This window comes from Mus pahari, chromosome 3 (genome assembly GCF_900095145.1).
Source record: "Mus pahari chromosome 3, PAHARI_EIJ_v1.1, whole genome shotgun sequence".
Lineage (NCBI taxonomy): Eukaryota > Metazoa > Chordata > Mammalia > Rodentia > Muridae > Mus > Mus pahari.
The window spans coordinates 73883647-73901861 of NC_034592.1; the positions used below are offsets into that span (position 1 = coordinate 73883647).

Sequence of the window (18215 nt, forward strand, 5' to 3'; positions counted from 1 at the left end):
AGGAACAGTCGTGTGTCTTCAGATTGACTGGAGAAAGAATGGGATGGACAGTTTGGACAGAATCAATATTTAAGTCTTTCTTACAGAACAAAGAAACAAATACCTGTTACTCATGTCTTATACAAAGGAAAGCAGAAACGAGACCCCCACATAGGAAAAACATCTAACTTAGGTTGCTTAATTGTCAAAATAAAACATACACATCACACACACACACACACACACACACACACACACACACACACACACACACTCAGAAAGAGACACACAGACACACAGACAGATAGCCTCTGACTTAAGCATAATCCCAGAAAAATTGATTTTATTTCACCTATTGTAGAAAAGCTATGATTCTGTGAGCTAAATGTAAAGTTTTTCAGGTCAGAAATCCTTGATTCTCCTTTTTATGTTCTATATTATGTAACTAAACAAATATTGCCTTTGGATCTTAAGTTCTGACCATTGACCATTTACAATTTCTTAATCTAAATTAGCACTGACATTTTTGCAGCTGATGACATGATTTTTCCACTGAAGAACCAGATTGAAGAGAATAATGATTAAAGAACTCTTCAGAGCATTCGACTTCTCATTAATGGACTTGTTTATAGGTTTGAATAAAATTATGTCCTAGTCTCTTCCATGTTCAAGTGTAGAACTTAAATGATAAATCACACCATGATTCCAAGTTCTATAATCATAATTTCCTTATTTCTTAATTTTTATTTTCAAATCATTTAGATATATCTATTGTTTATATTGTTGTTGCTGTTGTTACTCGTGTGAAGGTAAGGCATTATTGTTCATACATACTTTGCTAAGTTTGTGGAAGCTAGAGGACAGTTCTCTAGTGTCAACTCTCTCTTTCAACCTTGCTTTCCTTTGTGTAGCTCCAGTGATCAAAAACTAATTACCAATCTCGCAGAGGAAACACCACTACACCCTGAGACATCTTACCCACCTACACTTATCTTTTAAACTTTTAAAACGAAAATATAACTACATTACTATCTCCCTTTATTTCTCTTCTTTCCCTAACTTTTCCCTTGTACCCTTCTCACATGCATTCTATTGCTTTTATTGGTTTATACATTTATTTGTATGTGTTAAATTGCTTATATATTTCTCACTCACTGTGGAGTCACTTTTCGTCATGTTGCTGTCACATATTTCAACAGAGCTATCTGTTAGTGCCTGAGCTGTAGCACTCAATGATGCATATTAGCCCATTGAGTGTGCATCAATACAGTTGATCTAATACATTTTGTCGTTGTTTCATCATTATCACACATGTTTCAGGTTAAACATGCAGCCCTTTGTAAAGTAGTTAACCTGCTCATAGGTCACACTTTAAAATAGACATAAATCTACTTCTAGGGGAAACTGATCACAATGGTGGGAGTAATCCTTAAGGAGAATTAGCAGTGCCTTACATTAGCATGCCCTGACAGAAGACTATTATAGTTCCCTCAGAAAACGTAGGGTAAATCCTTCTGAGCTGAGAACACAAGTCACAATGGAAGGTGGTTTGTTGCATGGGGAGACACTTATATTAATGCCTACAAATGCTCATTGTCTCCTGTTGTATTATTTGCATCTTATTGAGCAATATAAGCCAGAATTTCGGGTTTGTTTTTGTATAATTTTCTCTGCAGCGCATATATATATATATCCTTATATATGTGTGTGTGTGTGTGTGTGTGTGTGTATGTGTATTATACAAAATAAACATTTCTTTTATGAAGAGACAGAACAGGATGATAAAAATAGAGACAAGGAACTATATATATATATGTGTGTGTGTGTGTGTGTGTGTGTGTGTGTGTGTGTGTGTATGTGTGTGTATTCATTGAGAACTCTTAAAGTTCAACTAAGCACATTTTTTTTCCTTTGTATCCAAAGAGGGTCATAATCTTTGGGCATCAGGCATATATTTTTATAACTTGAATTAGAAATATCCTCCATAATTCCATGTTTACATTCTCGCTCCCTAGCATCTACCAAGTAGCTATAATCAGTAACTCCAGATCCAGAGTTTATAATGTATCCTGTGGCCTCCATGGGCACTGTAAACACATCATACATAGACATACATGAATGTAAAAGAGTTATACACATAAAAATAAATGTATAAATAAATAAGAACCCATTTTGTCAATTTTTAAGAAACTTAATCTGCATATAATTAGTATAACTTTTAATTTTCTACCAATAATGTTCTACAAAATCTAAGGAGACAAATCAAAAACAAATTATTTCATATTATCTGGCTAATGTTTCTTAATTGAAAGTAAGGGGATGCATTAGAAAATCACATTCCCCAGACTCATATATTTTACATCATTAGTGCTAAATATTCCTCCTGGGATAGCTAAAGACACAACTTTTGTAAACTGTCCTGTGTGGAGATGGATTTCAGAATATCCATCACAAATCTCTAAAATGGTAACATAATTTGTAATGTTCATTTTCAAACATGTCTAATGGAAAATATCTGAATTTTCATTGTGCTGTGAAACTACTTTTAACCTTTGAGTTTTATCAATATGTGAAATAAAATTTATGTAAACCTTCTGAAATTTCTTGCCTTCCTCAAGTTTTTTTTTCTTTTTATGAACTATTAAAATTGTGAATGGTTTTGAGTTAAAATTTAAAATTATGAGAGAGACAAGAAGGTTGATATATAAGCATATACATGATGAATAGGCAAAAAGAAGATGACACATGATAGTTGAAAACATATTAATCATTTTAAAATCTAGGATGTAGCTAGTAAAATCTTCATGGTAAACACCCAATCCCTTATTCTAAAATCTAGAAAGAGAACTGTCATCTTACCTAGGAACCTCAGTCAATTATGGTTATATTCAAGGAGATTAAGAATAATTATGTTGAGTCTTCAATTCTGTTCCATGATCTACCTGTCTGTCACTGTACCAGTACCATGCAGTTTTGTTTTGTTTGTTTTGTTTTGTTTGTTTTGTTTTGTTTGTTTTGTTTTCTTTTCTTTTGTTTTATCACTATTGCTCTGTAGTACAGCTTGAGGTCAGGCATGGTGATTCCATCAGAGGTTCTTTTATTCTTGAGAATAGATTTTGCTATCCTAGGATTTTGTTATTCTAGATGAATTTCCAAATTGCCCTTTGTGAGTGTGAATAATTGAGTTGGAATTTCTTATGGGGATTGCATTGAATCTGTAGATTGCATTACTCAAGATGGCCATTTTGAATATATTAATCCTGCCAATCAATAAGCATGGGAAATCTTTCCATCTTCTGAGATCTTCTTTGATTTCTTTCTTCAGAGACTTGAAGTTCTTATTATACAGATCTCTCACTTCCTTAGAGTCACACCAATGTATTTTATATTATTAATGATTATTGTGAAGGGTGTTGTTTCCCTAATTTCTTTCTCAGTCTGTTTATCCTTTGTGTAGAACGGTCATTGATTTGTTTGATTTAATTTTATATCCAGCTACTGCACTGAAGTTGTTTATCAGGATTATGAGTTCTCTGGTGGAAATTTTGGGGTCATTTATATACACTATCATATCACTGCCAATAGTGATATTTTGACTTCTTCCTTTCCATTTTTATCTCCTTAATCTCCTTTTGTTGTCTAATTGCTCTGGATGGGACTTCAAGTACTGTACTGAATAGGTAGGGGGAGAGTTGGCAGCTTTGTCTAGTCCTTGATTTTAGTGGGATTGCTTCCAGTTTCTCACCATTTAGTTTGATGTTAGCTACTGGTTTGCTGTATATTGCTTTTAACATGTTTGGGTATGGATCTTGATTTTCTGATCTTTCCAAGACTTTTATCATGAATGGGTGTTGGATTTTGTCAAATGATTTCTCACCATCTAATGAAAAGATCATTATCATCTATTGGACAGAGCACAGGGTCCCCAATGAAGGAACTAGAGAAAGTATCCAAGGAGCTGATGGAGGTTGCAGCCCCATAGGAGGAACAACAATATGAACTAACCAGTACCCCCTAGAGCCCCCTGGGAGTAAACCATGAATCAAAGAAATCACATGGTAGGACTTGTCTCTCTAGCTGTATATGTAGCAGAGGATGACCTAGTCAGTCATCAATGGGAAGAGAGTTACTAGGTCTTGTAAAGGTAATGTGCCCCAGTAGGGAATAACAGGGCCAGGAATAGGAGTGGGTGGGTTGGGGAGCAGGGGGAAGGGATAGAGGATTTTCTGAGGGAAACTAGAAAAGTAGATAATATTTGAAATATAAATAAAGAAAATATCCAATAAAAAAGAATAATTATGTTGAAAACATGTTGACGTATTCATGAGTGGAGATATTTTCATGTTTAATCGTTTTTATAACACATCCTCCATCACTTTACTGAGAATGACAGAATAATAAATATGGATACTAGGTGTCTTTCAGGTCTTATGTAAGTGTATTTCCTCAATTAGTATCTTTAATTATAAGTATATAGCATCACCTTTACCGTAATATAAGAAGATAAATTAAAGAAAAAAATCAATATAGTTACCTTAGATTTTTTTTTTCTTTGAGACAGGGTTTCTTTCTATAGCCCTGGCTGTCCTGGAACTCACTTTGTAGACCAGGCTGGCCTCGAACTCAGAAATCTGCCTGCCTCTGCATCCCGAGTGCTGGGATTAAAGTCGTGTGCCACCACGCCTGGCTCCTGATGTATGTTCTTATGCCTATGTTTCCAGCAAGATCATGGGCATTTCTATGTTTACTTTTTGTTTGTTCTTTGATGGTTGTTTTGTTTGTATACTTTTGGGATAGTATCCCCTCATTAGTGAGTACATACTATGTGTGTTTTTTTGTGTCTGGCTTACCTCACTCAGAGTGATATTTTTCTAGGTCCATTCATTTGCTTACGAACTTCTTGAAGTAATTGTTTTTTTTCAATTTATTTTTTATTTGATAATGTTTTTGTTTATATTTCAAATGTTATCCCCTTTCCTGTTTTCCCCTCCTAAAATCCCCTATTCCTCCCCACCTTTCCTTGGTCACCAATCCACTCACTCCTCCTTCCTGGCTCCTGCATTTCCTTACACTGGGGCATAGGGTCTTCAAAAGACCAAGAGCCTTTCCTCCCACTGATGACTGACAAAGGCATCCTCTGTGACATATGCATCTGCAGTCTTGAGTCCCTCCATGTGTACTCTTTGGTTAGTGGTTGAGTCCCTGGAATCTCTGGAGGTACTGGTTATTTCATTTTATTTTTCCTCCTATGGGGCTACAAACCCCTCCATCTCCTTGGTTCCTTTCTCTAGTTCCTCCATTGGGGACCCTGTGCTCAGTCTAAAGGTTGGCTGAGAGCATCCACCTTTGTATTTGTCAGGCATTGGTAGATCCTCTCAGGCTATGTGAGACTTCTGTCAGCAAGCACTTGTTGGCATGCACAATAGTGTCTAGGCTTGGTGACTATAAATGGGATGGATCTCCAGGTGGGGCAGTATCTAGATTGCCTTTCCTTTACTTTCCATTCCACACTTTGTCTCAGTAACTCCTTCCATGGGTATTTTCTTCCCCCTTCTAAGGGCAGAACTTTCTACACTTTGGTCTTCCTTCTTCTTGAGCTTCATGTGGTCTGTGAATTGTATCTTGGGTATTCCGAGCTTCTTTGTTATGAATGTATACCATGTATGCTATTTTGTGATGGAGTTACCTCACTCAGTATGATATTTTTTAGTTCCATCCATTTGCCAAAGAATTTCATGAATTCACTGTTTTTAATTGCTGTGTAGTATTCCATTGTATATATGTATCACATTTTCTGTATCCATTAATTTGTTGAGGGACATCTGGATTATTTCCAGCTTCTGGCTGTTATAAATGATGCTGCTATGAACATAGTGTAGCATATTTCCTTATAACATGTTGGAGCATCTTCTGGGTATATGCCCAAGAGTGGCATGGCTGGGTCCTCAGGCAATATTATGTCCAATTTTGCAAGGAGCTGCCTGACTGATGTCCAGAGTGGTTGTACCAGCTTGTAATCCTACTAACCAATGGGGTCATTAAAAATCTCCCAAACAAGGCCCTTGATCCAGTGAAAGCTTGATGCCCCACTATAAGGGAATTTGAGGGCCAGGAGGCAGGAGTGGGTTGGTGGGTGGGGGAACACCCTCATAGGAGCCCAGGAGGGTGGATGGGATGGAGAGTTGCAGGGGGGGGGGTGGACCTGTAAAATGGCTAACATTTGAAATGTAAATAAAGAAAATATCCATCAAATGTTTTTTTTTTAATTCCCAACCAAAAAGAGTCCTTATGACTTTTAATTTTCATTCTTCTTATGATGGGTGATATTGAGAATTTTTAATGTTCCTATTTGAGATTTGTATTACTTTCATTTTCCTAAGAACTCATTTGATAAATGGAAATAAGTATGTCTTTTATGTTATGCTTTTCTTATTAAATTATTTGTTTATTTTGTTCCCTGGGTCTTGTATACTCTGCAGATGAATGTTTCTCCGGACTTCTGTGAAGAATTAAATTAATTAGATTCCTACTTACCTTGGCTCCACCTTCTTACAGAGAGCAAACAGGGTACATCCTGTCCTTGAAGTTTCAGTGTGTGGAAGACTCCTTGCAACTCTGCTTTCTGTCTCACCTGCCTTATAGTACAGATGTAAAACTAACAGGAAGTATTTTCCTCTACGTTTATGTGGCTTCTAAACACTACTATGTTCAAATTTCTTAAGTTTTAACTAGAGTTCTGATTCCCCACTGATGTGATGTTCTGATTCTATATAACCATAGACTTAGTCATCACGTTTTCTTCATCATGTCTTAACAGTGACCTATTTTCCTTGTTTTTCTTTTCCTTATAATACCCAGTTGCATTCTTTTTTTTTTTTTTTTAATTTTNCATCCTGGTCNCTGTCCCCCCCCCGTAACCCCCCCCCCCCGCAGCCACTTGTCCCCTTCTCCTCTGAGAGGGTGCCTACCCTACCCTAGTTATCTCCCCACCCTGGCATATCAATTCTCACATAATAAGTGTTAACAAGATTCACGTTACAAATGTGTTAGGGGCCTAGGTCCAACGCCCAGAAACATTTTAGTTGGTGGTTCAGTTTCTGTGAGCCCCCACGGATCCAGGTCACTTGACCCTGTAAATCTTCCTGTGATGTACAGGGTTGTATTTTCAAGAATTCAAGTCTAATATCTTCAAGTGATCTTATTAGATAGTTTTCTCAATATCAACTTAGAATTATCAGTTTGGCTTGAAATAGCAAAGAATCACAGTACTGCTTTCATCATGTGTGATCAATGCATACTTGGCCCTTATATTTTTTTATTAAGCTTTTCAAAAAAAAAATTCCACAAAGGAGGAAATTTAGTTCTTTCACTATTGATTTATTTACTAAATTTACATCCCAGTAGCAGTCCCCACTCCTTCCTTTCCTCTCACTAATCCATCTTCCTACTTCCCTCTCCTACTCTCTGAGGAGAACTGGAGGCTCCACTCCTGTACTTGCCAGTCCCTGGGCTGTCAAGTCACAGCAGGAGTAAGTGCATCCTCTCCTACTGAGGCCAGTGCAGTCAGCCCAGCTAGGGAAAGAGGTCTAATGTCAGGAGACAGAATCAGAGACAGCCTCTGCTCCAACGAAGACCAAGCTTCACATCTGACACATTAATGATACTCTGCTATGCCTGCAGATAGGAACCTAGCATAACTGTCTCCCATGTGGTTTCATTTAGCACTGGAGGGAAACAGAGGCAGGCCAAGACCCACAGCGAAACATCAGGCAGAGCTCAAGAATCCTGTGGAAGGGTGGGCAGTACAATTGATCAGTTGGAAGGGTCAAGTACATCACAGAAAGTTTTACAGGGTCAAGTGACCTGGATCTGTGGGGGCTCACAGAAACTGAACCACCAACAAAAAAGTGTCTAGGCGTTGGACCTAGGCCCCTAACACATTTTTAACGTGAATCTTGTTAACACTTATTATGTGAGAAATTTAATATTTACCCTATTCCCCCTGCGTAATGACTCTGTTGACTTTTTCCCTCTATAACTTTAAAGGGAACTATCTTTGGTAGGTTACATGAGATAAGGTAGATAATTATGCTATAATTCTTGGGGAGTACATTCATAATTTCTTCTAAAATCATGTTCTGTGGAGCTTTCTCTATTACACCTCATTTTGTTCAGTTATTAATTTAATTATCTGTGACTATGAGGAATCTGATAAATATGATATACATTTAGATTATATCCCAATGTTGTAGTATTTTTCTCATTATCTTTAATCTTACATAAACTATTACCAAACCAATAATGTTTGTAGAAAAATAATCATATTTTATACCAAAAGCTTATTAGTCATACTAATGTCATGTCTGCTGTAAAATACATACTTTGAAGAACAAGACATTTACATACATTATTGAAGGATTACTTTACAATCTAAAGTGATGAAATAAAAATCAAACATATGGTTAACAGGAACCATTGGAAATTGGCACTATTATGTAAGTTTAAGTTGATGATATCAGAAAATTAGAGACATTAAAAATAGTATCCATTTTGGATGTTCCAGAAAATTCCTTATGAAAGGCTGATTTTGACATGAATGTAGCATGATAGAAATATGCATTTTTTTCAATGGGAGCTAAGTATAAAGTATCATACACAATTAATTTGTGTTTGCACAGCATTGGCTAATACTGTGAAGTTTCTTCATGTCATCAATTATAATTTATACTTGTTATTGTTTTCAAAAGTTTCATGATCAGCCAAGACTGGCATGAAGCTTTCATTCTCTCCTATACCTTCAAGTGCTAAAATTACAAGTAGGTAACACTTCATCTAGCTTATGTATCAATATGCCTTAATTCATATGAATAAATACTTCAATAAGTATGTAGATTATGTAAATATGGAGATATGTCTACCCATCTAGACCATCCCAAAATGATAGAAATGGAAATACATAGTGATATTTGTTTTACTTAATTCAACCCCAAAGTGTTTTTTTTTGTTTGCTAAGAGACTTCACAAAGACTACCATTGGAATACATCCAACAAAGTAAGTGAGTCTTCAGTTAATGTCCACGTGGTAACTGTACAAGTATTTAAAGCATACTCAGTTTCAGAACTATCTTCATAGCTGGACCATTTAATCATCTTTCCAGAAACTCATTTCAACTTCAAACTGCCACATTACTTCCAATATACAAGTGAAGATCTGTGATGCCCCAGTGACATGGCAATGTGACCAATAATCTCCTAAGGTAAGTCTTCATAAGTTTATTTCAGTGCAATACTACTTTTTGACTTTCAAGTTCTTTCTGACCTTTGTTGTTGTTAAAGGTTGCACAGATTGTCTGTTCCTGTAAGTTGCTATGCATAGGGTAAGGGAATCCTTGCTCTCTGTGACACAGTACAGATATTGTAACTGGGTTTACACATCACAGAATGACATTTGTTCTCACATCACAAACAAATGTGACCTTGACATACTCACATATTTATAACTACTAGTGGTTAAAAGGCACCAATGTTATATTAAGCACCCTTAGAAAGAGTTAGAACATATGAATAGAATTAATTACATATTTCATATATGTCTTCACAATTAGAAAATATCTCTTTTGAAATAAGTTTATATATTTAATAAATATATCTACTATTTTATTAAATTTAGTTTTGACTGTGCTACCACTAGAATACACATTTAAGTCAATTAAAACAATTATATTGTACCCAAAGAAACAAATATATGTGCATGTCTTTGTGTGTCAGGATACGAAATACTCCAAAATAAGTATTTTGAATTTCTCCAAAAGTTCAGTAATAGAATGAAACACCAATATCTCTTTAGGTCTGAAAAATAAGTAAGGTTCTGATTTATTTCAGATATTCTCTCTTCTTCCTGAACGTTCACATTTGTGTTTCTGATTTTAAAAAAATTGGAAATACTAACAGCTATAAATTTTGTGTGCTATTTAAGCAGAATAGACTAGATTGGGGGAAGATAATATTGTCATTCTCATTGTGTATTACGCAGACAGGGGTATTTTTCAAAGATACAATTTTATGTTCATTATTTCTCATTTGGCAGTCTCACATATTTGGAAATCATTACATGAATGTTCAAAATACCATAGCAGGTGTCTTCAGGTACAGCTATGAGGTACAAATCAAATGAACACATGTAAACATGGAAAAAATATTTTTGAATACTTTGAATCTATTAATCATAAATAGATCATGCATAATACTAACAAGGCACATTTCGTTCAGAAAGTTACCTACTCAAATTTTATTACTAAAAGTAATACTTACTTCATAAAATCATTATTTGAATGTGCAGTCTATTCTGTAAGCATTAAACTGATACTTTCTGAATAAATTAAGCCAAGAAAATGGTAAGTGATAACTCACTGGAAAGATAAGATCTTATCGACCTTCCAAATTTAGCATGGATTTCACACTTGTTTTTTCTTTTTCAGATTCTTTCTGGCAAGTGAGTTCCTCTTATGTACTGACACAATGCAGCAGAACAGCACTGTCACCGAATTTGTACTACTAGGATTGACACAGGATCCCATGAAGCGGAAAATGGTGTTTATAATCTTCTTAGTTTTCTATATGGGGACTGTAGTGGGGAATACACTCATTATTGTGACAATCAAGTTCAGTCGGACACTTGGAGGTCCCATGTACTTCTTCCTGTTTTATTTGTCCTTTGCTGACTCCTGCTTTTCAACTTCCACAGCCCCAAGACTCATCGTGGATGCCCTCTCTAAAAAGAATATCATTTCCTACAATGAATGCATGACACAAGTCTTTGCTCTCCATTTATTTGGCTGCATGGAGGTCTTTGTCCTCATTTTCATGGCTATTGACCGTTACGTGGCCATCTGTAAACCCTTGCGTTACCCAGTCATCATGAGCCGGCAGGTCTGTGTCATCTTGATTATAGTTGCCTGGATAGGGTCTTTTATACATTCTACTACTCAGATTGTTTTGGCTTTGAGACTGCCCTTCTGTGGGCCCAATCTAATTGACCATTATTGCTGTGACTTACAGCCCTTATTGGAACTTGCCTGCATGGATACATACGTGATAAATCTGCTGTTAGTGTTTAACAGTGGTGCCATTTGCTCAAGCAGTTTTGTAATTTTGCTTATCTCATACTTTGTCATCTTATACTCTCTGCGAAACCACAGTGCTGAAGGGAGAAAAAAGGCACTCTCTACCTGCACATCTCATATAATAGTAGTTGTCTTATCCTTCGGACCCTGCATATTCATATATGCACGGCCACCAACTACTTTTTCTACGGACAAGATGGTAACAATATTTTTTACCATTGGATCACCCTTTCTCAATCCAATCATCTATACATTAAGGAATGCCGAAGTTAAAAATGCCATGAAAAAATTATGGCATGTTAAAATTGTGACTGAATAAGTCCGGATACCAAATATTTTCATACCTGAATATGGTGGCTATATATGTTATATCTTATAGTTTCTGAGTTCTTAGTACTTGTGATTGATTAAAGAAAAAGAAAAAATTGGACAAAAATTATATTCCTCTTTCATCTTTTGTATATAAATTAAGAAATATTGATTGAAATAATTATGTAGAGAAGAAACAAATAATTTGAAATCAATTTTATACAATCTGACAGATGCTCTTCTGCTATCACTGTACAAGACAGGAACTATTTACATAGAATATTTCTTGATAGCCAAAACACACACACACACACACACACACACACACACACACAAATGGATTTGGAGGCATTGATTAACAGTTACTAGAAAAAGAGAGAAAGTATTCAAATTCAAATTGTCATTTTTATCCATGGTTTATTTATATTCATAGGAAATGTATTCTACAGAATATAACTCATTATCTATATCTATACAATTAAAGATATAATTCTATATGATAAAAATAATCCTGATCAATGCCTCTAAAAACTCCTAGGCATAGTTATTTGTGTGTCATCACTCGACAGCGTAGCTTAATTATAAAATGTGTGCACCAATATTCTTTCTCCTAAAATTTTGCTTCTTATCTAGTAGTCCCCAAATTTTAAACATTGCCACACTTTTTTACACAATTTTAGCCATTAGACTTTTCTCCGTTTTATTGGTGGCGGTACTGGTGGTGGTGGTGGTTGTGGTTGTGATTCCTGTTGGTTAGTTTGGTTTATCCACTTTTTTTTCTGGTAATATCCTGGAAATTTTTCTCAAATCTTATGCTGTGTCCTTTCCCCCCTTAATGTATAAATTTGGCAAGGGTTTCTGTAAGTTATACCACAATCATATCCAAACACACATATTGAATAAAAAGAGTGATATTTATCAAAACTGGTAAAATTCCTGTTCAACAGGTATTCTTTTTTTTTTTTTCCCTTTAATGTCCATTTGCAATGAAGTCTTCAGGTTTCTCTTCATCACGTACCAGGGATAATGACTGACCAGGGTGTCAAAAGGGCACTCTCCATTCTTTCTCTTGTTCCTGCCTGAAAAATTCCTCCAAACAAGATGGAATTCTTATGATATTCTAAACTTCATGAAAAAGAAGTGGGGTCACCACAGGCTTTATAAACTACCATTCTTTTCTCCCTCAAAGGTAAAGACAGCCCACTACTCGAGAAGTAATCTATATTCCCACTTCTGTTTCAATAAAGAATTTGGGTTAGGATTGCTAATAAAATGTACACAACCAAAAGTTACAGAAAAATTACTTTCTGTACCATAGTTGTGTTAGCAATGAACTTCTAATAAACAATTCTGTGTTATATTAAATTACATGTCTATTCGAAAAGAACCAGATTATTTTATCTGACTCTTCCTCCTCATTAATTAATAGAAAAGTGATTCTAATTCCAAACATGTCTTCTATGAAAGATGACAGAGTAAATTAAATGAATAAATGTAAGATATTTTTACATTCATTTCTTCATGCTTGAGAACCAAAATGTTCAGGGTTTGAATAGGTTTTGAAAACTTGATATACCTGTCATAAGGGAATGGAAGCAAATAATAAACAGTGCAAACATAAGTGCAACATTTTTTTAGTGTGTTATGAAATATCTGTACACATCCAGACATATAAACACACACTCGTGTCCTAGGAAGGGTAATTGAAAATGGGGTCTTTACAATGAAAACTCAGAAAAGACAGTAGGGAAATCAGTATTTGAAAATAAAACAAGAATCTGTCTGTGGTGGCGGGGGTAAGGGAATCAGAAAGTCTGCTGAACTTCCAAATTATTCATTGTTAATATAAAGCTGAAAAAAATGAAGTAAGATGTTATATTTAAAATTCTTTGACAGTATATCCACCTGAATGGTAATTTTGGAGTGATTGTGCAACTTCTTCAATGATAAGAGAAAAATACATGAATTGTACTTATATTTGTATTTTAGGAATTTGTAATCCATCATGTCAAATGATATACAAAACAATATCTGTGATTCACTCAAAATGAGTTAATTGGCTATATTAATTTTTTTCAAATGAAAAAAATCTAAAAATAGAGACTGAATTCAGCACCACTGACATGCCTTTTAAAGAATTTACCCTCAGCAAAGTCCCAGAATAAAGTTCTGAAGTAATTTATGTTTTTAAATCAGAAGCTATTTCTTTTAAAATATTTTTTAAAGTGTCTTATAATGGAAGAAATTTGAAAAGTTGATGTAATGACTATTAATTGTTTTCATTTTACCTTTAACGTGGATGTGTAATAGATTCAGTATATGAGCTAGGATGAGACTATTGGTCTGCTGTATACACTTTTCTGTGATGAATGGGGTGCTGGTTTTAATCTTCATAACTTCTCTGTGTAGCCCTGCCTGTCCTGGAACTCACTCCATAAACCAAGCTGGCCTCGAACTCAGAAATTAACCTGCCTCTGCCTCTACCTCACAAGTGCTGGGATTAAAGGCGTGCACCACCACACCTGGCTAGTAATCTTAATAGTAGTTTAACTACTCTAACTCTTGTTTTAGAAGAGCATGTGAAAAATTAAGCCTAGTTTCTCACTCTCACAAGTGAAAAAAAAACATAAAAATACTTCCTGTTTTTTTGGTTTGTCATGAGGATTAAAGAAGATTGAAGAGAATGAAGAATTTTAAAATGGAAACTTAATATGTGACATTTTCATCATAAAAATAGGACTTTCAAAATAGGAACAAATAAATTTTATATTTTTCATTAATAATTCTTGTTTGTATATCATGATAAGATAATTTTTGGAACTCACTGGATTTCATTTATAATTAGAAAGAATATTAAACTGAAAATATTAACATTTCCCTGTTTTTATAAAATATGTATTAGATTTCAGAGACTTTTTGTAATTACATTTTAGAAGATATTTTATTTGTCTACATTTCAAATGTTATTCTCTTTCCTAGTTTCCCCTCCAAAAATCCCCTATTCCCTCCCTCCTCCCCTGACTCCCCATCCCACCCACTCCCATTCCTGGCCCTGGCATTCCCCTACACTGGGGCATAGAAACTTCACAGTACCTAGGACCTCTCCTCCCATTGATAACCAACTAGGCCATCCTCTGCTACATATGCAGCTAGAGCCATCAGTCCCACCATGTGTTTTCCTTGATTGGTGGTTTAGTCCCAAGGAGCTCTGGGCATACTGGTTAGTTTATATTGATGTTCCTCCTATGGGGTTGCAAAACCCTTCAGCTCCTTGGGTACTTTCTCTAGCCCCTTCACTGGAGACCCTGTGCTCCATTCAATGGATGACTGTGAGCATCTACTTCTGTATTTGCCAGGCACTGGCAGAACATTTCAGGAGACAGCTATATCAGGCTCCTGACAGCAGGATCTTATTGTAATCTGACATAGTGTCTGGGTTTGGTGATTGTTTATGTGATGGATGCCCAAGTGGGGCAGTTTCTAGATAGTCATTCCTTCAGTCTCTGCTCTGAACTTTGTCGCTGTAACTTCTTCAGTGGGTATTTTGTTCCCTATTCTAAGAAGGATTCTGAGCTTCTGGGCTAATATCCACTTATCAGTGAGTGCATATCATGTGTGTTCTTTTGTGATTTTATTACCTCACTTAGGGTGATATCCTCCAGTTTCATCCACAACTGCAAAAAAACCTGGCTCACATTGTTTTTACACAATTACAACTGATAAGATCCAGTTATAAAGAACTGCTAGAGTTCAGAAACATGTAACTGTCTGATGCAGTTCTCAATTTAACCTCTAACTGTCACAACTTTTGTAACAGTCTAATGAATTATAACTCAAATTACTTAAGTAAATAATGAGAAGAAATGTTTTTCTGATTTTTTTCTTACTGGCTAAATATTAATTGTGTATTATCATAGAGTTAAGTGAGATATTTTAATACACCCATGTAGCATCAATGGATGGAGTCATAATAAGCAGAATTTTATATCCTTATCCTTATTTCAGAGTCTTCATAGTTCCTTAATTCTAAAGCCTTCATGAAATATATAATTAGTATAATGAGTGACTGTTGTCTTAATGGAACGCTAAGAACTTAAAAGTTAGCTGTTGTTCTGTTACTTAACCTTTAATCACCCAAACCCATTCCTGCCAAGGACCAGCTTTGTCTTGGAGTGGAGTTCCTGAGAGAAGGGTTGTTTGGGAGCTGTGAAAAGAAACTCCTGGAAGGCAAGCAGGAAGGCAAACTACTGGAAGGCTCCTTAGGTCCAACCTGTCAGCCTAGCTTCCCTTGGGATGCTCTGCTCTGCTCTCCACAGTTTGTTTCTTGCTCTTCTAAAAGCTCTCTGTGATTGAGACCATAATGTGTAAAAGCTATTTGGATAGTTCAGGCAATTTCTGACCAAAGTCATAAAAGTTGCTATTAAAAAGTTATTGGGCCAGGCAGTGGTGGCACACGCCTTTAATCCCAGCAATTGGGAGGCAGAGGCAGGCAGATTTCTGAGTTCGAGGCCAGCCTAGTCTACAGAGTGAGTTCCAGGACAGCCAGGGCTACACAGAGAAACCCTGTCTGAAAAACCAAAAAACAAACAAACAAGTTATTGGATCTTCCAACTGAGTCAGAAATCCTGCTCAAAAAAAAATTATTGAGAAGAATTTTCCCTCTCCAGACATCTCCATACAAGCACAGCATTCTCTACAGAAAATCCTAAACAACTGGTATCTATTTTGGTTAGCTTATCCCATACAGAGAGAAAGTGTTTTATTTACATATCAATTTAGTCATTTACTTCAGGTTTCCATTTGATTGTCCTATGAACCCACATCCCATGAATATGGCCCCTTAATTCTAAGGTAACAGCAAGTATACAGTTTCTTTGAACATTGTAAAAAATATCAGAGATCTGCCTGGCTCTGTTAAGCACCGGCAATAAGCTAGCTGGGTGGAACCCTGCCCTGAAATTACCCAATTCCACCATGCCTGAGTCTAACCTTTATCTGTCCTAGGCTGATCCTGGACTCAGGAATCTATCTGCCTTTGCAAGCCTAAACAAAAATTCTTATCTGTTCGGGAGACTGTGATCACTTCTTCCTAAATCTCTTATCTCCTTCCTAGTAATTGGCTAACAAGTTGGCTCAAAGCACAACTGCATTTTTCCTTTAGATTTGTGAAGTCCCTTATATAATTCATATTGCATCTTTGGTTTTTTTGCATAGCAGAGAAATTTTATATTTGCAAACTCCTGTATTTAGAGCACTTTCCCATAGCCTTACAGGCTGTCCTGAAGAAATCTGTCTGTGGGGGTTGTGATAAGTGCTGGTAGGGCACTCACAAAGTCTGCTGAATTTTCAAATTATTAGTTTTTAATTTAAAACACGGAAAAAATAAAGTAAAGTGTTATATTTAAAGTTCCCAATGCCAATCATTTTGCTGAGACATAGCCACACCCTCTACTCCTGGACTCCTGCTGTTTCTATTATCATGGAGTCATTAGCATTAACAGGGAGGACACTTCTCCAAAGGGAAGAGTCTTCCAGTGCTAGTACTGGTTCCAGAAAATATATACATCATTACACAAACAAGCTTTAAGCCCACAGCAGCCATCAACACCATGGAAGCTCACACTGGGGCAGGAACCAGGTCACTTTGTCTCCACCAAGGCCACACCAGGCCCTGCACACTACCCTTTCTAAATATGAAACCTAAAGTATTGTAAGTACAATGTATGATATAAAAATAAAAAGAATAGGATCTTAAAGAAACATACCCCAGGCTTTATAAAGCCTTTATCACTTACTGTAAACAGCACACCATAGAAAGAATAGAGAAAAGTCCATCTGAGGTGAACATGTAGGGCAAATGTATTCATGTAGGTTTGAGGTGTTATAGATAATGAATTTAAAAACAGTCATACATAGGATAACTAATAGTAAACACCATTTAAAAAAAAAGTGGAATCCTGCACTTATAAAATATTTCCTAAAGTATATGCTAACATAAAAAGAGTTGAAATGACCATCTTCTGTAATTAGGAACAAAGCCTCTATTAAACACTGCTAACAGGTCAATAAAAACCTGGCATTGGGAATGAGTTAATTGTTTGGAATTGTTAGCTAGTCGGGTACCATAGACTGCAGGCATTACAGTTTATTGCCACACTTGGTTACCTGTTCTATTGCTGAATTTTTCACATACTGGAGTGTGTGGAAGTTGACCATCCACACAGGATTGGAGTTCTCAATTGGAAGCATGGGTATCTGGAAGGTGCCTAATAAATACAGACTAATATCTTGGGTATAAACTGACAAGTATTTTTTTCAAGCTTAAAGTGTCTCTCTCTTCTCTCCCACTCGCAGCTTTCTTTCTCTCTCCCTCGCTCAAAGCTGCAGGCTGCACACTGCATTCTCCTGAACATGCTGCTTTTCTCCTGTGTGCTTGTCTTTCTTTTTTTTTTAACTTATTTTTTAGATATTTTCTTCATTTACATTTCAAATGCTGTTCCGAATGTTCCCTATACCCTCCCCCAACCCTGCTCCCCTGCCTACCCACTCCCACTTCTTGGCCCTGGCATTCCCCTGTACTGGGGCATATAAAGTTTGCAAGACCAAGGGCCTCTCTTCCCAATGATGGCTGGCTGATTAGGCCATCTTCTGCTACATATGCAGCTAGAGACACGAGCTCTGGGGGTACTGATTAGTTCATATTGTTGTTCCACCTATAGGGTTGCAGACCCCCTTCAGTTCCTTGGGTAATTTCTCTAGCTCCTCCATTGGGGTCTCTGTGTTCTATCCTATAGATGACTGTGG

At 36.2% G+C, this 18215-nt stretch overlaps 1 protein-coding gene across 1 annotated transcript; it reads left to right on the top strand.

Moving 5' to 3' along the window:
* Window positions 1-9133: 9133 nt before the first annotated feature.
* On the top strand, window positions 9134-11421 carry LOC110319189 (olfactory receptor 4C11-like). Its single transcript, XM_021194648.1, has 2 exons — window positions 9134-9236; window positions 10458-11421. The coding sequence occupies exon 2, from the start codon at window positions 10498-10500 to the stop codon at window positions 11419-11421; it is 924 nt and encodes a 307-aa protein (XP_021050307.1). The 5' UTR covers window positions 9134-9236; window positions 10458-10497.
* The last annotated feature ends 6794 nt before the right edge of the window (window positions 11422-18215 follow it).